This window comes from Ochotona curzoniae, unplaced genomic scaffold, assembly GCF_017591425.1.
Source record: "Ochotona curzoniae isolate NIBS_2020 unplaced genomic scaffold, NIBS_Ocur_1.0 scaffold_274, whole genome shotgun sequence".
Classification (NCBI taxonomy): Eukaryota; Metazoa; Chordata; class Mammalia; order Lagomorpha; family Ochotonidae; genus Ochotona; species Ochotona curzoniae.
This window is the reverse complement of record NW_024467101.1, coordinates 8,971,820-8,993,714: the sequence shown is the minus strand read 5'-3', so window position 1 is coordinate 8,993,714 and position 21,895 is coordinate 8,971,820. Positions and strand designations below refer to the sequence as shown.

The following is a 21,895-nucleotide window of genomic DNA, read 5'->3' as shown; positions in this document are numbered from 1 at the left end:
CTCAATACCAGTCATTGAGGCCATCTGCAGAGTAAACCAGTGGGCAAAACATCAAACTCGCTCTCTCTCTCTCTCTCTCTCTCTCTCTGTAGCTCTGTCAATTAAAAATTTAATCTTTAAAAATAATAATTTATGGGAACCTGGAACAGGAATGTCCAGCTGAGCACACGAGCTCCCTGGGAGGAGGGAAGCTTGGCGGGCCTCCAGGACCACCCCATTCTGGAGGTTAGGTTTTTTGACGAACACAGTTGCCTGTAGCTGGGCCACGTGGTTTCCCCTCCAAAGGGCCTGAATCCCCGGGTGCCCAAGGTGCTGGACGAAGCCCCTCAGGCCACCCTGGGGTGTACCCTCACGGATAGAGGGTCTTGATTTACAGGGAAATGATGGGCTCGCACAGGTGGCAGTGAGAGATGACCTGTGGTTTTTATGCCCAGCTGAGGGACTTCCACTGATAAGTCCACAACATGTGTATGTATGTAGGGCACCAACACCAAAGCGGTTTGGAGGGGAGAACAAGAATAAGAGAAGTGGACCTGATAGCAGAATCTGTGGGGGCTATGTGGGCTCACCCCTGCGGAACTGCAATCTCTGCTGGCTCACCCAAGAACTACGGATGGGGTCAGGCCTTGTGGGGAGCTAAGGGGTGCCACAGCTGGGTTGGGGTTCCCACTGGTGAGAATGAGAGTAGGATTGAGGGCAGCAGGCATGGCTGTACATGGTTACAGACTGCACCAGCATGGATGTGCACTGAGACGGTGGAGTGACAGATTGGGCTTGACTCCAGCCCCCAATGGCACTCCTGAGAGCGAGTTTGGGTGTAGAACAGGCCAGACTAGGTCTTGAGTTCTGCTCAACTATGTGAAAGCTGCATCTGAGCACAGACCAGGTATCACTGGGCTGCAACAACCAACAAGAGTCAGAATGGGTGTGGCCAGTTGAGCAAGGTCACTGTTCTTGTCAGGACAGGAGGTGAACAAAGCCAACCTGGGCCAACTACCCACTGGTGTGCACAAGAACTGCCACTGGGAGGAGACTCGATGGAGCTTGGGAAATTCCTTCATTGGAACACAGCTCCTGCAGGTGAGCACAAGGAGCAAGGCATGGAGCAGCCCAGACCATGCCAGTTACAATACCTGCCAGCATACACGTGGGTCAAGTCTGGGGACAGACCAGTCTGGGCCAGTTCATAACACCCACTGGCAGATATGAGAACCAGGGCAGGGGGCAAGAGCAGTCAGATCAGGCCACAACACCAGCCAGGTCACATTAGGACAGGACAGCAATCAGGCTGGGCTGGGATAGGCTGCAGCACCCACCAACAGGAGCTGGAACAGGAGGCAGACTAGACTAGGCCAGGTTGCACAATAAAACTGTGGACGCTGAGGTGAGGTGAGTCATGCCAGCCTGGCCCCAGTGGGGGTCGAGTACATGAGTCCCAGGGACGGGGGATCTGACAAGGCTCAGGTAGCTTGGCTCAGGCCATGGGGCCCATCTGTGTGGTAGGAGATGGGTTCCTGAGCCCAGGAGATGGGGGAACCGGTATGGTGTGGGTCACTTGACCCAGATCCTGGAGCCCACCTTTTATGTAAGTGTTGGTTTCGTGAACCCAGGGGTGGGGGATCGGCGATGCTTGAGACACCTGACCCGGGGACTTGTACTCACCTGCAAGAACATGCCCTACTTAATGAAAAAGCGGAGCAGTGGACACAGGCCCTGTTGTAAAAGGAGACTATGGCAGTTCATTTGGTGCTGTAGCAGAACAGAACTAACTGGACAACTACCACAAACGAACGATGACAGCAAACAATCTCAGTGAATGGAGCCAATGGACACTGGGAGGGTGACATCATCCTCAGACAGGCGAAATCAGCAGCATTTCAGAACTATCCAAACCACTTGGACAGAACCCTCGGAATGTGTACACACTGAGACTCTGGGTTGATATGAGGTGGCGGTTCCTCATCCCTGGGAAACGGGACATGTGGAAAGTCATGAGTGGTTTTCCCTTTGGTCTCGCCCCTTCACCCCAGGAACAACAAAAAGAAATAGCAACTTTGGAAGCAATGAATTCACCCAATCTTCCCTAAACCCTGATCCTTCCCACCTAGATCAATCATGTGATCATTACTTTAAAAATAAAATTAAAACAAAAATAACAATGTATGGGCCCAAAGTGATGACTCAGCAGCTAAACCCTTGCTTTGTACGCACGGGGATCCCATATGGGCACCCGTTCACGTCCTGGCTGCTCCACTTCCTATCCAGCTCCCTACTTGTGGCCTGGGAAAGCAGTAGAGGACGACCCAAAGCCTTGGGTCTCTACACCTGCACCCATGTGGGAGACCTGGAAGACGCTCCTAGCTCCCAGTTTTAGATTGGCTCAACTCCAGCTGTTACAGCCACTTGGGAAGTGAACCAGTGGACGGATGATTTTTCTCTCTGTATTTCCTTCTCTATATGTAAATTTGCCTCTCCAATAAAAATACATATTTAAAAGTTATTTTTAAATAATAATTTGTGAGACATATAATGGACCACATGCTTTCAAGATCCTCCAGGGAAAACTACGCATCTTTCTCTGAGCGGCATCTTACGAATGCACCATTGCTGGCCATCTTCAAGCTCGTTTCTCTTTTACCGCTTGATAAAATAAAGCAGCATTCAAAGTTTCTGACCTGAGACCCTCCAGTTCTCACCAAGAGCGTCCCTGAGTTCCAAAGGATGAAGCTACCAGTCGCCTACCTTCTAACCTGTAGTTTCTCCAAATAAACTATCACACAATCTTAGGGATCTTTTCCTTGTATTAAATAACACTTATAGGAAACCACTGATTTGAGCCAAGCTCCTATGCTAGCCCCCACCCTGCCAAAAAAAAAAAAAAAAGGAGTCTCTTCTGCTAATGGTACCTGTCAGCAAATTATAACTAAGTCATTTATCTGACTTTCCAAAAAATTAGGAGAGAAACACAAGCCAAATCTCAAATAAATCAGTTTTAGTTGGCTCATTTAATAGAACACTTTAAGCCATACACAGAAATTAATTAAAAATGCATTAAAAACAATTTTCTTTTGTCAATCTGTCCATGTTAAGTGAGATCATCTTCACACAGCCTTTGTCTCTGTTATGATTTCTAAGGGTTCATTTATGGTGAAACGTGTCAGGGCTGGCTCTGTGGCACAGCGAGTAAAGCCAACAGCTGCCGTGTCAGCATCCCCTATGAACACCAGTTTGCGTCCCAGTTGCTCCAAGATGATCCAAGTACTTGGGTCCCTGCCACATGGATAATCCAGAGGTAGTTCCAGGTTCCTGATCTGGGCCTAGCCCAGCTCCAGAACTGAGGCCATTTGTGGAGTGAACCAATCAATGGCGCATGCCAATAAGTAAAATCTAATTTAAAAAATTTTAAAATAACTTTATTAACATTTTGTCATGTATTGGTAATGAAATTCCATGTTTTTCTTTTATTTTACTGTGGTGTTTTGGTTTTTGTTTGTAAGAACTGATGTACTGAGCCAACACCATGGTACGGGGGTAAATATGCCACCTTTAATACCAATATCCCATGTGGGTACCCGTTATTGTTGCAGCTTTTTCATGTCTGTTCTAGCTCCCTGCTAACGGTCTGGGAATAGCAGTAGAAGATGTCCCAGGTGCTTGGGTTCCTGCTACTCACGATGGAGATCTGGAAGAAGCTCCTAGTTTCACCATAGTAGTTCTCCATAACAGTTAAATTTGATATATTTTCAACACCACGAATTCACACTGGTACTTTTTATTATAGTATCTGAATCTGTAAATGACAATATATGACAAATACACAAAGACTTTTTCAAGTTTTTTTTTTAATTTATTGGAAAGGCAGATTTAGAGAGAGAAGGAAAGACAGAGAGAGAGATCTTCCATCCACTGGTTCACTCACCAAGTGTCTGCAATGGTCAGAGCTGAGTCAATGCAAAGCCAGGAGCCAGGAACTTCTTCCAGGTCTCCTATGCGGGTTCTTTTGGGCTGTCCTCAACATTATAATGTCTTCCCTATTTCCAGTAGCAAAGGCATTACGAACTGTTATTATCTTCCAAAGCATTTGGGTTTTCTATATGGATTTCAAAAAAGAGAATCCTTTGTAAAATTTTTCCTTTCTGAATCTTTGTAAATTACAATGTACAGGGTGAGAAAGTCTTGTCAATGAGCCCCAAACAACTAAATCAAAAATTGTAGGCAGAGTCTTATCTTATAGTTCCAAGTGTTTTCGAAAGCATCTCTTCACGTGCTGGTGCCAGGAAAACAAAAAGGAACCAAACCTAAGCCGCTCACCACAAAGCTGTACAATTTTTAGCACAGATGATAATAATGAGGGTAATTACCACAGCCGCACACAGGTCGAAGTACAGCCAACCAATCTTTAGCCAAAGACTGTGTCTCTAGAACTAAACACAACGGCGCTTTATGATGCTAATCTAGTTAAGCCACCTGGTTTGACAGTATGGCCTAACAGAACGTGTGCTGACTCTAAAAATCACTGTTAGGAAACGCAATCGTAGGTTTAAAGTAAAGCAATACGGGAAGTACAGAGACATGGGAGACGACAGGGGACTTCATGCTTTCCTATCCCCACAGAAGGCGTGGAACACCTTATAAACCAGAGTGTTCTTAGGGGGGAAAAAACTAACACAAAACATTCAAATCAAAGCTCAACAAGTACTAGGTCTCACCTCCTCTATGTAATTTCCAAGAATTAGTAATCAATGAAAATACATGCCAAGCTGCCTCCTAAAATCAAAACCTAATAAGTCAGTCCCTATCTTGTTAGAGAAAAATAAAGCCAATTTTGAGTAATTATTGGTGCTTCAGGAAGCACTGAACAAATACAATCAGAATTCCCTAAAATTTCACTGATAAAATAGTTTGTGTGGGAAAAAAAAAAAACTCCTTAATACATTCTGTAGCAGAAAAATGCTGCAAATGATGTGTTTCTGTTTGTGTATTTACAAAAAAAAAAGTTTGCTTAGGGACAGATGTCTGGCCTAGCGGTGAAGATGTCAGACAAGATGCCTACCCTGCGAGGCCGGCATGGTGGCTCAGCACGACAGTCCTCTTCCTGGAGCACCAGAATCCTGTATGGGCGCCAGTTCAAGTCCCACTTCTGCTCCAGCTCCTTTCCTTTTATTGGAAATCTGCCTTTCCAATAAAACAGTCCAAATGACTGAGTCCCTACCACCTGGATGGGATAAATACCAAGCCTCAGCCCCTGATCCCCAAAGTTGGTCAGCCCCAGCCTCAGCCATTTTTAAGGAGCTCCGCAATCAACCAGTAAATGCGAGCACACTCCCTCCCTCCCTCTACCTCTCTAACTCTCAATAAAAAAAAATTTTTTTAATAAAACTCTTTATTGAGGCCAGTGTCATGACACAGTGGTCTAAACCTCTACCTGTGGTATCAACATCCCATACAGCAACCAGTTCAAGTCCTGGCAGCTCCACGTCTGCTCCAGCTCCCTGCTAACGGCCTGGCAACAGAGAAGGGCTCAAGTCTTTGGGTCCCTGCACTCAAATGGGAGACCCAGAAGAAGATCCTGGTTCCTGGTGTTGGATCAGCCCAGCTCCAGCTATTGTGGCCATTCAGGGAGTGAACCACAGGATGGAAGATCTCTGTTTTTCCTCTCTCTGTAACTTCACGTTTCAAACAAAATAAATAAATAAATCGGGTTGTTTTTTTTTTTTTTTCTTTTCATTCTTTACTTAAATCCAGCACTTATTAACAGTACTTGGCTGGGTGTTTAGGACGTGTCAATGAACTGGGCCTCAAAGTGCCTCCTGTAGGAGGCTTCCCACCTAGGGACAGTGAGAAGACTAAGGATTCACTGTGACACACGTGTGTGCGTGTGTGTGTGTGTGTGCGTGTGTGTGTGCGTGTGCGTGTGCGTGTGTGTGTGTGTGTGAGATAAGTCAGTACTCAGGTAATGATAAGGACCGGCTGTTAGGAGCGCACCAAGCAGGTCACGGGAACTCACAAACCACCAGATTCTTCACCGCAGGTGTCCTAAGTTCCACAATTCAGGAAAACAATGTTGCCGATTTATTCATTTTTTTAACCCCTGCAAGGGTTAAATATTAGGAGGATTCTTTTGATGGTTGCTAACCCTAATTCCACAAAGATGGCTAACCCTAACTCTGAAATAGGACACTTCAGTTAAGCAAGGGAACATGAAACCCTCTGACAGCTGGGTGGGGAGGTAGAAGCGGGGGAACTCCTTAAGATTTTTCAACCGAAGCAGCAAGCCACTGTGAGGTTTTTAAGTGCATCTATCCCTTAGCATCTTGGGGAAAGAACGAAAGTTGAAACCCACTGCCATAATAAATTTAAAGTAAGATTCAAGGTTTGAAATTTTTCATCTGTTTGGAACTTTTAGGAAAACTCTATAGTACAATAGAACACAAAATGATACCATGGATATCACTACATTCCAAGTCCTGAAATGAAAAGATTCTGCTGAGGAAGGAAAAAGACAAGATAATGCAATGCTATAGGAAAGGGGAAGTTGAAATCTTCACTATCTGAGCAGTAAGGAGGTCTTTGCATGTTAAATCAAGTCACTAATCACTAACAGACTTGCTTAAGCACACACTCTCCTTGGTACACTACTGCCCCCTGCGGGTTACAATACATTACTACAGTTGGAGAAATATAATGTTAAATAAAAAACAAGACATTATTCCCTACAAATAAGAGTGTAAAAAATCCATGCAGGCCTTTTTTTTTATTGATTACATTTCATTTTGTGACACAGTTTCATAGGCTCTGGGATTTCCCCAACCCCCTCCCCCCATGGTGGATTCCTCCACCTTGTTGCAATATTATATAGTTCAAATCCAGTCATGATTCTTTCATTGTAGGCATATACTAAGCATAGAGTCCAGCACCTTATTGTCCAGATATAGTCAATGGCTTCTTGGGGAGACCATCTCTGGTCTGAAGGCAGAGCTGGCAGAATATCATCCCGATCAATTAAAAGCCACAACATCACATCAACAACAATTTACAGCATTACGGAGTTAATTGACATGGTATTGAGTAACCAGTATGTTAAAAATATGCAGGTTCTTAACCACATCCTGTGACTACTTCATTGACATTTCAATTTTAGTTTATATACAGCCAGCTTCTATACACCTTAAAATGGTTATAGGGTACTATTCAGCTGTCTCATGTCCACTTTCATTTTAGTATTTAGCAGTTTGTAGTGTTGAAGCATAGTTTTTACTGAACCTGGCAGATTTTTGGGTAGTCTAAACTGGCTTATAACTCTAACAAGGCATATATCAACAGATGAAGTGTAAAACAGTTTTAGGAGGGGTGTGCAGAGAAATCTTCAATGCCTTAGTGAGGAGTAACTAATCTTTGTGTCCTACCTAGTAAGATATATGTGACCGTTTCCTGTCTGGTTCTAAGCTTTCCTTGTTGTTCCCTGTCTATCTATTCTAATTTTTTTAGGGGTGGGGCTCCGGAGCGACCCTGATGGTCATTGCAGGAGAAGGTGGAGATCCACCAGAGAAAGCTCCTCTCCTTGGTCCCAGAGGAAGTTTCCTATTCTGTTTCTGCAGACCCACGCAGACCTTTTAATAATAGGTAGACCTTCCCTAGATAATTTCTCTTTTTTTTAAAGAAAGAATACTTATTTCTATATGAATAATTGAGAAGTAAACTCATAATAAAACTTAATTATTGGAAGTGGTTATTAATATGATTAAAAAACATAGGCACTCAGACAGTATTTTGTATTTTCAAAGCACTTAGCCAACATTAAATAATTAATCTTTAAAACATGCTTAAGGTCAATATCGCTACCATCCTCTCATAGAAAAGTAAATAGCAAGGTTAAATGAAGGATTAGAAATTCAAGAACTAAGAAATACACTAACTAATCAGTAAAGTGCCTTGGGAGGATGGTATAATGTAAAACATAAAGCAACTAATACATTAATGGCTCACATTGGATGAGAAATGAAAATATTCAAAGAATGGGGGGAAATCACAGTTACAGCAAAGGGTCCATGATAGGGACTGGTATTGTGGCATGGCCAGTAAAGGTGCTACCTGCCACACCAGCATCCCAAATGGGCGTCAGTTAGAGTCCTGGCTGTTCCACCTCTGCTCCCGCTCCATACTAATGGCCTGGAAAAGCAGCAGGATATGGCCCAAGCACCTGGACCCTAGCCACCAGGGTAGGAGACCCAGAAGAAGCTCCTGGCTTTGGACTGGCCCAGGGCTGGTCATTGTGGCCATTTGGGCAGCAAAACAACAGACGAAAAATCTCTATTCCCCACCCCCTTCTCTCTCTAACTCTGACTTTTAAAATAATTAAATAGATCTTTAAAAGGGGAAAGGGGTGTTTGATAAAAGATGGATTCACAGAGGTAGGCAGAAGCCAAATGAGACTTTCTTGGGCCAATTCTAACCAAGAGGTAAGTTATTTAAACCTCCTTAGCATGTGTTGACCCAAAGTGAATTGCTATATTTGCTGAGTAGGTAGCACTAGAAGGAAAAATTAATACTTAGAAATGGAAATCACTGTGCTGTTGGTTAGGGAGCTTTTCTATTTTAATAGATTGCTTCTTAGTGAAGAGTTATTTTATAATTAAATCTTCAGACTAAAGGATAAAACAGCAGTGTCTACTAACATTTTAATGTAAGTTAGAATAATGAGATTAATGAGATTTTGACAGTCATTATTAGAGAAATGAAGAGCTCCTGCATAAACCACTGTACATTATAGATGACTATATAGTATCTTATGCTAATGACTTATTAATTTTGCAAAGCCTAAGATATCTCCAAATAGCTCTCCACGAGTGCCAGACAGACATCTGGAGAGGAGGATCCGGAGTGCAAGAATGGAAGAATCATTAAACAGAATAAATCTCTTCCTCTTCCCACAGACACCAGAATGAAAAAGGAACATACGAGAACACTTCTCATCATATTTCCTGAACAAAATACAGCAATACCGTAAAAATTAAGGTCAGGCCCATATTTCACCTGAGATGATATAGGTGCTACAGAAGTCTCAAGGCTAAAACCGGGTCATAACTCCAGGATTCAGTCGGGTTTAATCACACAAATAAGCAGTGCAGAGAAAACGCTATCATTTTTTCACTCTAGGTGTCATGGTCTTGAACCTTTATCAAATTAAATATTATATGCTTTTTCATTAACATAACACAAAATTCACTATCGTAGCTGTTTTCAAGTATTCAGGAGCATTAGGAATATTCCCATTGCTATATAATCCATCTTGGGAATGTTTTCATCTCATAAAACTCCAGCTCTAGACCCACTAAATAACATGGGCCATCATCACTGTGCTTTCCACCTCATTCCGGTTTGTAACTTGCAATATTACATTGTAACAATACCCCAGTTCCCACAAAAGAAATCATGTACACAAACATTGCAGTTAATTGAAGCATGGTTTCAACTCTGTTTCCTACTCCAAAATATGAGTATCAGAACTGTCTTCAATATTGTAGGCACAAACACCAAAACAACAACAGAAACACTTTAGTATGCTCTGAAGCACAATGAATACCACCAAGATTACCATAAAGAAGAAGGATTACTGGCCACTAACAGTAGGCCAGATAGTCAATATGATGTGATCTAGGTATAGTGGAAAAATACATAATACATCCAAAATAGATACTGGGCTTAAAATAAGACTTGAGTTTGAGAATAACGTAATAGATAACAATAAAATCCTCATATCTCTAGCCCTTTTAAAAGATTTATATACTTTACTTGAAAGTCAGTTACAGAGACAGAGAAAAATCTTCCATCAGCTGGAACACTTCCCAAGTAGTCTCAAAGGCTACAGCTAGGTTGGTGTGAAGCCAGGAATCAGGAGTTTGTTTCAGGTCTCCTACATGGGTGCAAGGGCTCAAGGATTTAAGCCATCCTCCGCTGCTTTCCTAGGCCATAAGCGGGCAGCTATACTGGAAGTGGAGCAGCCAGGACTTGAACTGGTGCTGATACAGCATGCCTGCACTGCAGGTAGAGGAGTCGCTTGATAAGCCACCATTGCCAGCCCCATATCTCTAGCCTTTTATATTTTACAAGGAACTTCCATATATAATAACTGATTTACCTCAGTTGTGGTCAAGTGTCTGCGCTTCCTTGTACCTAGACAAAGTTACATTATTGCTAGGAGAAAAGCAGCTAGCAGCTGGTGGGCATTCAGGGCCTGGTTAACATTAAATTTCTGCCAATTATATCAGTATGCTGCGTAGTTGCATATTCTTTGTCATTATTATGATTTTATTTTGATAATTTTTACATAGTTGATTAGGACATAAAGGGTTGCATATTCTTTTTATTTATTTATTTTTGTAAGGATATGTGTGGAAAGGCAGGGAACACTGGGCCAGGACACAACACCTGGCCCCCAGCCTGGTGGAGGTGGGTAGGGCCCTGCAGATTGCTGGGGAAAAAGGGTCTAGGGAAGCATTTGGAGTGGGAGCAGCTGAGGGCAGGTTTTCCAGGAGAGGAATGACTTCTGGGGCTTCCACAGACTTGGCCACCGCCCTCGAAGGTAGGTGAGGGAACTGAGTCAGAATGGTTTAAATAGGGGAAACCTGAAGGCATGTCTGGGTCAGACCAAGACACCCACCCACATGGGAGACCTGGGTTGGGCTAAGTAGCATCACATGTCTTCCACTGATACAGGCAAAAACTGGGTCTGGGGGACATTCCTGTCTGGACTAAGCCAAAGTACCCACCTGACTGTCAGAGCAGGAGGAGGGCCACACCAGGCTGGGCCACAGCATCCATCAGAATTCAAGAGAACCAGATCTGGGGGGCAAATTCTATGAGGCAATTGTGGGCTCACCCCTATGAAACTGCAACATCTGCAGGTTTGCACAGAGTTGGGGGTGGTGACTGGCAGAACCAGGGTGAGTCACAGCAGCCACCTGACAGGAACCTTGGCTCTGGTAGGAGTTGGGGTTGGGAGGAAGCCAGGCAGGTCAGAATGCAGCACCCACCGGCACATGCTAAGGCCGGGACTGAGGGCAGAGCATGACAAGCAGCACCACTGCACCGCTAGCACAGGTGAGATCTGGTGCTGGTAGGAGCAGCCGGGTAGAATTCTGGGGACTCTGCTGGGCTCCTGCTCCCACTGCTGAATGCGAGAGTCAGGGCTGTGGGCAAACCAGACTGGGCAAAGCTGTGGGTGAAACCAGACTGAGCACCCTCAGCATACAACTATCCATCTCCAAGCTATGATTTAGCCTACAATTTCCCTATGTAAGTCATATGTAGGAGAGTCTTATAATTTAATAGCAGGTAAGATAATAAAATCCTGAATTTTTGATAACCAAGTCTTTAGACTCACCTTTTTAGCCACTTTCCCATCTTAAAGGAATCTTTTGCTGATGACATCATTTGCTAAACATTTATAATCAGCTTGGCACAACAGCTCGTAAAGCCTGATCTGATCCTGGGATCCACAAAAAGCAGTCAAAGCCACATGTGGTCCAGGTAAGGAGAGCTCCAGTCCCATGTCAATCAAAAGAGGGCTGTGGATTGAGATTCTAATATGATTTTAAGAGTCACAGAGTATAAAGTTAAGGAATGATTAAAAAGAAAGAAAGAAATTAAAGATCTATATGCCACTTAACCAGAGGGATACATCCTGAGAAATACAAGGATAGGAGAACAATATAGAATATACGTACACAAAGATGGCGCTTATGTTACTAGGGGACACGACTTCATGGAACCACTGTCATATACACAGCCTGGAACAATCAAAACATTATTATTTGATACATGATGGTATTGATCCAGTAGTCATTTGTTCCCTGGGCGCCTTGGAACCATAGTAACAAATTGATCTTTACAGTACAGCAAAGTGACAACCATCACATAAATTTCACTCCTTTCAGTCACCACAAAAATAAAGATTGTCAGCCACAATTCTTCTTTTCAACAAATATTTAGTGAAGGCCGACAGTGTGCCAGGCGCTCATTAGCTTCATCAAATAGCATAGCTTACAACTGCCACACAGAGTTTTTATGTAAAAACAACAGTATGATTAAACCTTGCTACTTAGCCTTTTCAGAAATAATTAATGTTAAAAGACTGCATTAAGTATAATAAAAACTGACAGCAAGCATAATCGAGGAAACAGAACCATGAAAACACTTGCCATGTCTCCCTCTCTACAGTTCTATGAAGATGCTGCACAGCTCTTTTAATAATGAGATTGAGCTATATGCACTGAATAATTGTTACACTTGAAAATTCCTCATTTCTTCAAGGAATACTCATATAATAACCCAAACCATCCATCTACACAAAACTGTAAAAAAGCTACAATAATTGGAATCACCTTATCTATAAGTCGAACACAAGAGGGCGTGCGAGCCTCAGAAATGCTTCATAAAACCGAAGTTGCAGTTTGCAACTCTGCAAGGCATAGTTATACAGATTCATAAAGAATTCTTTCTACCTGCACTTAAGACTAAAACCATTAGCACTTATCACTAAAAACAGTTCCCTTTATTGATATACTTTCTAGATATCAAATCATTTCTCTGATAAACCAAATTCCTTACCAAAATTGACTCAAAGCTTAAAATGGATATGTTATAGTTTTATCATTTCAAAATCATTAGGATGTTTAATCATAAGTTTATATCACCTCTGATTCTAATTTTTCCTTGGAAAACTAGCAAAGTCTTAAAATGTTTATTTTCAAATATTAGACCATATACACTTATTTATTAGAAATTAGAAAACCTGATTTTTCTTTTACATCGATGATAACAAAATGTAAGTGGATTAGTAAGTAAAAGGGTGAGTGCTTTAGGACAGAATCACTTCGACAACCATCAAACGGTAACAACCAGAAAACACACTTTTGCTTGTAGTCTTTTCTTGAAGAATAAATAAAGGCGACTTTGTGTTTTCTTTGTGTTCCCAAGCAAAGCCAGACTTTTCAACTGTTTTCCTTCATGTTACTCCAGTAAGCTTGGAGGGAGGGAATGACCTTCCCTGCAGCCAAGGCTACACAAGCAGTCCCGCTGTCCTGCTAGAATCTTTTATCTTTTCAAACAAAAACTCGAAAATATTAAATTGTTATACTCGTGTGAAAAATATATATTCTTTATTAAAGATAACCAGATGCTTAAAGTGACACAGGAAAAACAAACATATCACAAATTGAACATTTTTTAAATCCTCTTAAGATGTGTAGAAGTGTGTGAGTGTGTGTGTGTGTGAGTGTGTGTATGCTGGCACACACATGAGTACATTTATACAGTTACAGATTTACTGCAAATGATGTTGAAAAATAAACTGAGTGAAAACTCGAGGAACTAGAATGATGAACAGGGTGAAAGGTAAAATAACAGAGGATTTTTTCTTTGAAATTCCTCGTTTGAAATTGACCCAATTTGGCTTTAAATGCACATAAATTACAAGCCTGTCATAAAATCATGCATTCATAGAATATGAAATAATGGCCTGCATCAATAATAATAACCATTGATTTTCAGAGATAAACAAGAATAATAATTCTTATGGTAAATAAATCTACAACGTTTTTTAAAAATGAGTTGGATGTGATGGACTTCACTTATAACAGTGATAGGATTCAGGTCTACCACCTCAAAATATGACAACTGACATTAAATATTATAAGATAAAGGATGTGGCATGGGCAGAAAGTATTTTCTATAGTAGGTTAGAAAGGGCTCTTCAGTAAACTTTATTCGGGACCAAGGAGAGGAGCTTTCCCTGGTCCTTACTTGGTTCCAACTTTGGATCTTGACCCTCTCTTGCAATGACCATCAGGGTCACTCCGGAGCCCCCCCACTCCAAAACACACACACACGCATGCACACACACACACACAAATTAGAATAGATAGAGAACAACAAGGAAAGCTTAGAACCAGACAGGAAACGGTCACATATATCTTACTAGGTAGGACACAAAGATTCGTTACTCCTCACTAAGGCATTGAAGATTTCTCTGCACACCCCTCCTAAAACTGTTCTACACTTCATCAGTTGATATATGCCTTGTTAGAGTTATAAGCCAGTTTAGACTACCCAAAAATCTGCCAGGTTCAGTAAAAACTATGCTTCAACACTACAAACTGCTAAATACTAAAATGAAAATGGACACGAGACAGCTGAATAGTACCCTATTTAAGGTGTATAGAAGCTGGCTGTATATAAACTAAAATTGAAATGTCAATGAAGTAGTCACAGGATGTGGTTAAGAACTTGCATATTTTTAACATACTGGTTACTCAATACCATGTCAATTAACTCCATAATGCTGTAAATTGTTGTTGATGTGATGTTGTGGCTTTTAATTGATCGGGATGATATTCTGCCAGCTCTGCCTTCAGACCAGAGATGGCCTCCCCAAGAAACCATTGAACTAATGTGGACAATAAGATGCTGGACTCTATGCTTAGTATATGCTTGCAATGAAAGAATTTTGACTGGATTTGAACTGTAATACTGCAACAAGGTGGAGGAATCCACCATGAGGGGAGGGTATGGGGAGGGGTTGGGGAAATCCCAGAGCCTATGAAACTGTGTCACATAATGCAATGTAATTAATATTAAATTTAAAAAAAAAAAGAAAAGGGTTCTTACATCAGGTATAAGACTTCCTGTGAGTAGTACTCTCCCTCTATTTGGAAGAAATAAACACGTTTATGTCCAAAGATGGAGGTACACCAAGAGAAATGCTAACCAAATACTTAAGAGAAGCTACTTACAAAGAAGTTTACCTGAGTACACAATCCCGGCGGTTCATGGTTCAAACTGGGTGGCTCTCTGGTTGAGCCAGATTGTGAGACCTCAAGATGACACGGACAGAGTGTGTGCGGAGGAAGGATCCCACGGCCAGCCAGGGAGCAAAGGGAAGGCAGCCAAGCCAAGTCAGCCTCACATGACCACTCCTCTCACACTAGGGCCACCTCCCAAACACCACCGTGTGTCGTATCACATTAATCCATTAACATGAGACTTTGGGGACAAAGTCTTTAATACGTGGGCCTTGGGGGCACCCCCCAAACGGATATCTAATACCTAAATCATGGACAGCATTAGGTGAACAGAGGTTCTAATTCCAACTATGTCTTACTCTGTACAAACTAAAATTTCCCTCAATCCTACCTTGCCTATGGAATGAAGACAGCATCACTTACAACAGATGACCACTATGAGTCAGCCTTTCACTTATAAGCTCAGTCAACTTTTATAAAACAAAGCTCAACCTCCTAACTTCTCTCCATTTCTACCCTCGTTACTCTAGACCAAGTCTGCATTACCACTGGACTCCCTGTGTCTGCTTTCACTCTCCTACTTTCTATTTTCCTTACAGTGGTGGTTTGTATTTTACCACAAATTAAATTGTGGAGAACCACTTCCAAGATGGCACAGACTTCAAAAAAAAAAAAAAAATCAACTTTCCCATAAAAGCAATGATAACACTAGCCAAACTTCTCTAAATCAATTTTTGAGAACTCTGGAAATTAACCAACAGTTTGTAACAACCCAAGAAGTATTTATTTGAGAGAAACAACTGAATCTCAGTAAAACAGCAAGATTTGCAAGATTTTAACTTGTAATATTTCTGTCCCTTTTCTCCCAGCTAAGTGAAAGACTAGCTGTTTAGCGTCCTCCAGACAGTAACAGGCATGAAAGACAGGAGTTGAGGAGCTCATGGAGAGATCTAAATGGTTTGAACCTCCATCCCCAGCCGACTTGTCTTGTATTTCCCTGAAGAAGGTCCATTCACAGGACTTTATCTGACCTGCCTCAGAGGTAGCTCCGTGTAAACAGCCCTCTTCCCAAGGCACGTGCCAAACCAAATCAAAGGTGATCATATAATAAATATGACAGCTGCCTGAAGAAACAGTGAACTCTGGGTAAACAACAGTCTAATGAAAAACCTTAAAAGAAAAATCTAGAATGTTCAGGGGTGAGGGGAGGCTTTTATTTTAAAATGCCAATACTTTCCTAGGAGTCTGGGAATGTGCTGAAACATTTGAGTTAGTATTAGCCTTGCGGCTGTAGACACACAAGAAGTAAAGGCTAAAATACAGTTGTAAACTGGAAGATATGCCCTAACACACACGGAATCTGTTCAAGCAGTAGCCGAGCACTGAGCCACCCAAACAGGGACGTCAGCAGCCTAACATGGTGAGGAAAACAAACTTGAAGGAATTCACCTAGGAGAACCACCAACACAAAGGAGACAGCAACAAACAACAACAATAACAAACCCCACAGACAAGGATTTGATACCACTTAAACCATGCAGGTTTTTAAAAAAAGTTTTTAGATGTATTTATTTTTACTGGAAAGGCAGATTTACAGAGAGAAGGGGAAACAGGTAGAGAAAGCTCTTCCACCCACCCCCCCATTTACTCCCCAAAAAGCCATCCCAGAGCTGAGCCGATCTGAAACCAGGAACCAGGAGGTTTCCCACATGGGTGCAGGGTCCCAAGGCTTTGGGCTGTCCTCCACTGCCCTCCCACAAGCAGGGAGCTGGGTCAGAAGTGAAGGAGCCCATAGAAACATGCAGTTTTTAACAACAAAGTGTGAAACAAACAGTAATAGCTAAGTATGGCCTATATCATGGGGTAAGAAAGCAGCAATACCATCATCCCTGAGGAAATCGACATCTTAGATTTACCAGATGCAGATATTAAATCAGGTGTTACAAGTGTGTTCAAAGAACTAAAGAAAACTGTCTAAAGACTAAGAAAATATATGAGCATGATTATATATTATATAAGATTTTAAAAGAAAATTTAATTGATGCAATAAAAAACTATTTAACACAAAAGGAGGAATAGAGAAACTGAAAGCCAGCAAAGACATGTGTTGAAATCAAGTGGAAAATGGTCGATATTATGTTAAGTATAAATAGGTTAACCACCACAATTAAAAGGCAGGAGTTGGCAAGCTTGACATTAAATACACATTTTGACTACGTTCTGTCATCAAGATACTAACTTTAGATTCAAAAAACAAATAGGCTGATAGAATGGGAAATCATACTGTGAAGCTAAAAACCATTTGACAGGGCCTGGCACGATAGCTTAGTGGCGAAATCCTTGCCTTGCAACCATGGAGATCCCATGTGGACCCCAGTTCCATGTCCTGGCTGCTCCTCTTCCTACCAGCTCCCTGTGTGTGTCCTGGGAAAGCAGCAGAGGATGGCTCAAAGCCTGGGAACCCTGCGCTCATGTGAGAGGCCTGGAAGAAACTCCTGGCTTCAGATCAACTAAGCTCCGCTGTTGCAACCACTTGGGGAATGAACCAACAGACTGAAGATCTTTCTCTCTGTATCTCCTTCTCTCTTGGAAAGGTATATCTGCCTTTTTAATAAAAATAAATAAATATATTTTTAAAAGACAGCTGGCTAGCTATATTAATATCAGGTAAAACAGACTTTAAGACAATAATCATTATTAAAAACAAAGAAAAACACTATATAATGATTAAAATATCAATCTTTTAGGGAGTACAACAATAGGACCCCAAAAACTCATGAAGCAAACCTGAGAAAATTGGAGAAATAGAAAATCCCACTGTAACAGCTGGACACTTCAGTACCCCATTTTCAGTAACAGACAGAACCACTGATGCTATTTTTTTTTTAAATTAATAAAGGGAAAAACAGAGAAAAAATTCTACCTTTTATCTACTGGCTCATTCCCCTAATGGCTGTGACAGCCAGGGCAGGGCCAGGCTGAAGCCAAGTACCAGCAACTCCTTCCTGGCCTCCGACATGGGTAAAAGAGGCCCAGATACACGGGGCCCAAGTACTAGAGTCATTCCTCCACTGCTTTCCCAGGTACAACAGCCAGAGATGGATCAAAAGTGGAGTAGCCAGGACTAGAGTCAACACTGTACTAGATAGGATGGCAGTGTCACAAGAAGCAGGCTAATCTTCTGTGCCATACTACTCACCCTTCCAGATGCTGTTAAAAAAGAGAGAGAAGACTTGGACAACACTATAAACTAGCTAATAAACATGTTTAGAACTCCCTGATCCACAAGAGAACATAATATTCTTAAATGAACATGAAATATATTGAGTATGGTGTTTTACTGCCATTTGCTAGGCAATAAAAGCCTCAATAAATTTTAAGAGATTGGTATTATACAAACATGTTTCTCTAACCACAATGGAATGAAATTTGAAGTCAGTAACAGAAGGAGATCCTGGAAAGTCATAAATATGTGGAAATTAAACAGCATATTCATAACTTCAAAACAAACCATATAAATTAGCTGTATAACTCCTCGAGCTAAAACTTCCCAGTGCTAACCTATCACTCCTGGAGGAAAGCACTGTGCCATCACCATGACCTGCGTGACCTCCACTGTCGCCTGTCCTTCACTCACTGTACGCTGAGGGGCTTCACACAGGTTTCTTCAATTGGCCATGACCAAGGCAGCCATTTCCTCTGCTTAGAACACATTTTACCTACATGTTCATATCCAGTTCTTTGAGATCTCTATGAATCCAAACATTTTCCCACAATTCCCTTATTCTGTGTCCTCAGTACTCTCCCTGCGGTGAGTGCGTTTTACAATATGTTACAGCCATGTGGGAGGTCAGTTAGAAGATGAAAGATCAGGCCCAGTGCCATAGCCTAGCGGCTAAAATCCTCACCTTGAACGCGCCGGGATCCCATGTGGGCACCGGTTCTAATCCCGGCACCCCCGCTTCCCATCCAGCTCCCTGCTTGTGACCTGGGAAAGCAGTCAAGGACGGCCCAAGGCTTTGGGACCCTGATCCACCATGGCAGACCCAGAGGAAGTTCCTAGCTCCTGGCTTCGGATCGGCGCAGCACCAGCCATTGCGGACACTTGGGGAGTGAATCATCGGCTGGAAGGTCTTCCTCTCTGTCTCTCCTCCTCTCTGTATATATCTGACTTTAAATTACACAAAAGACTGAAAGGAACAACGAACTTGTGGCACAGCAAGTGAAGTCACTGCCAGCAGCAGCGTTCCGCATCAGAGAACCAGTCACAGTCAGCTGCACTTCCAACCCAACTCCCTGCTAATGCACCCGGGGAGACGGCAGAGAAAGGCCCAGCGCTTGGTGCCCTGCACCCACAAGGGAGGCCCAGCTGGAGCTCCAAGTTTCTGGTGCCAGTGTGACCCAGCCCTGACCACTGTGACCAGTTGTGGAGTGAACCAGCACATGTAAAGACCTCTTTCTCAACCCATCTCTCCTTCTCTCAGTCTGGCTTTTAAATAAGCAAAATAATTCTTTCATTAAAAAAAAAATTACTTGAAAAACCCTAAATCAAAGAGATTGAATTTATGTCATTAAAACCTTCCTAGAAAAATAAGCACAGATAAAGATGCCTAAGTAGTAAATTCTATCAAACACTTAAGAAAAAAAAAATGCCAACCCAACACAGATTCTTTCAGAAGCTACAAGAAGAAAGAATACTTAACAGTTCATTGCATAAAGTCAAAACTACACTGACACTGAGATCAAAGACATTATGCGGGAAACAGAGTTACAGATCAATAGAACCCATAACACATATGTAAAAATTTCTTTTAAAAATCTGAACAAATCATATCCAATAATATATTTTCAAATATATATTAATCAGTGGGATTTAAATCCATATTGTCATTAATAGAGAGGTGTTACAAATAGGAACCTAGATCTAGTCTTTTGAAAAATAGCATTTTAACTCCCAAGCACTTCATTTACAGTGGTTACAGGTATAAGAGAAATTCTTTAGGAAACGACAAATTACTAAACCGATCCTGAGACAATATTAATTTGTTTGTTAATGTGTGCATATGTAAGTGGTAAGAATACCTCGCACGTTAGTAATTATCCCCCAAACAATACAACATTAACTGCAGCCCTCCTACTGTAGCTTAAATCTGCAGGCGGTCTACAAATCCGTGACCATTATCCTCTATCCTGTCTGAAGATGCTGCTGCTGTAATACACTAGAGATTTACTTAGGCAACAAAAAAACCCACGTTGAAAATAAAGTATAAACACATAAAACGAGGATACAGGCTCAAACTTTACAGTATGTAAGAGAATGGATATAATTACAATGATTTATTAGGGGGAAAAAAACCCTTAATTAAATATTATTCTGAAAACAAGCAGTCATTAACAGGGAATAAAATGTATTACTTTAAATTGAAGGGAAGTCATGCCCCATCTAAAATGCTATGCAAACTTAAGATAAGCAAAACCTAAGTAACTAGAAAGCATCTTATTACAAAGTGGAAAGAAAAAATATTCAAATTTCAAATATATAGGAAAAGGAACCTGGAAAGAGAAAGTACACTTAAAAAGCATATATTACCGAAGTTCAAATTATATTTGATAACTGCACTGCTGTTAAAGTAAAATGTATTAGAAGAGAAAAGCAGCACACCAGAGCCTGTGAGAGAAAATGGGATTTGTACCTTTGGCCATTTGGGGTTGAGTAGCCGGGCTTTGATCGCATCGTTCAGCGCGTTGTCATACTGTTGGATTTTCATGTAGGCTGCAGATCTGTTGCTGTATAAGATGCAGTTCTGAGGGTCAACAGCAAGGGCTTCATTATACAAAACAATAGCTGTGTGGAAATCTCCATCATGGCAGGCCTGGTTACTCTGACGAACCTTCTCCACAAATTCAGCTTTACTCAGCGCTGGCCCATCGGGACTTCTCCGGCCAATAGTCTTAGCACCAAAGAGAGGAATCTAGAAAGAAAGAAACCATGCCAAACAAAATTCAGACAATCCAACTAAGTTCCTTTCTGAAAATCAGAAGAGCACGGAGAGACTGGTGCCAGCAACCCAGGTTGCAGTGCAGATTCAACTCCCAGCTACTTCACTTCTGATCCGGTTTCCTGTACAGCAGACAGCAGAAGATGACCCAGGTCCTTGGGCCTCTGCCATCCACGAGGCAGACTAACATGAAGCTTCTGGCTCCTGGTTTCAGTCCGACTCATCTATGGCTTTTGCAGCAACTCGAGCAGTGAACCAACCAGTGGATAGAAGTTCACTCTCTCCCTTCTCTGTCACCCTGCCTTGCAAATAAATTTATAATAAGATGGATATTCTTCATGATCTGCTTTAGAATTATAGCTAACTTTCGTAAAACATAATAAACATAATAAACTTTTCTTGGAACAGTCAATTTAATACCTTATGTATATATAGATGATGATATTTTTACACACACATACACACAATTTATTGGTAGAATGAATACAATAGAATACTCAGCATTTCCCTGACAAATTATACAAAGGAAAAACCAAAATATAAAGCTACATTGATAGTGATCTCAACTATAGTAAGATGATTCTATATTTTTGAGAACAAAAGGATAAAATAATAAGTATATTATAGATATTTCTAATTAAACTTTTATTCAGTTAGGCAATGAGAATATGCAAGTTTTAAAACAAAAAAAAATTTCTAAAATCATTTTAATGTGCCGCTGACTACTTTCAGACTAGCAGATCTGTCAACCATAATTTAACCAAAACAAGTTTATAATCAAGAAAGATAAAGTGTATCCTGACAATTTAAGACCTGTTCTCATTGCTCATTTCTCTAATGGCAATGTTTTCTATGACTTTCGAGAGCAGTGACCTTACAACCAAAGGGAAAGAATGAGTCAAGCATGAGTCCCTTTTAAGACATGAACTACAGGCCCTGGGACAATGGTTCAACTGGCTAATCTTCCCCCTTCAAGCACTAGAAACCCATTTGGGTGACAGTTCATGTCCTTGCTGCTCTACTTCCCATCCAGCTCCCTGATTTGGGCTAGTAAAAGCAGCAAAGTATGCCCCAAAGCCTTGGGCCCCTGCACCC

At 41.6% G+C, this 21,895-nt stretch overlaps 1 protein-coding gene across 1 annotated transcript in view; it reads right to left on the bottom strand.

The window, feature by feature from the left end:
• Positions 1-21,895, bottom strand: part of TTC28 (tetratricopeptide repeat domain 28) — a 499,891-nt gene that overhangs the window by 451,125 nt on the left and 26,871 nt on the right. Inside the window, exon 2 of the mRNA XM_041003608.1 lies at positions 20,495-20,773. Coding sequence (XP_040859542.1) covers positions 20,495-20,773 — 279 coding nt within the window. The remainder of the gene's footprint in view (positions 1-20,494; positions 20,774-21,895) is intronic.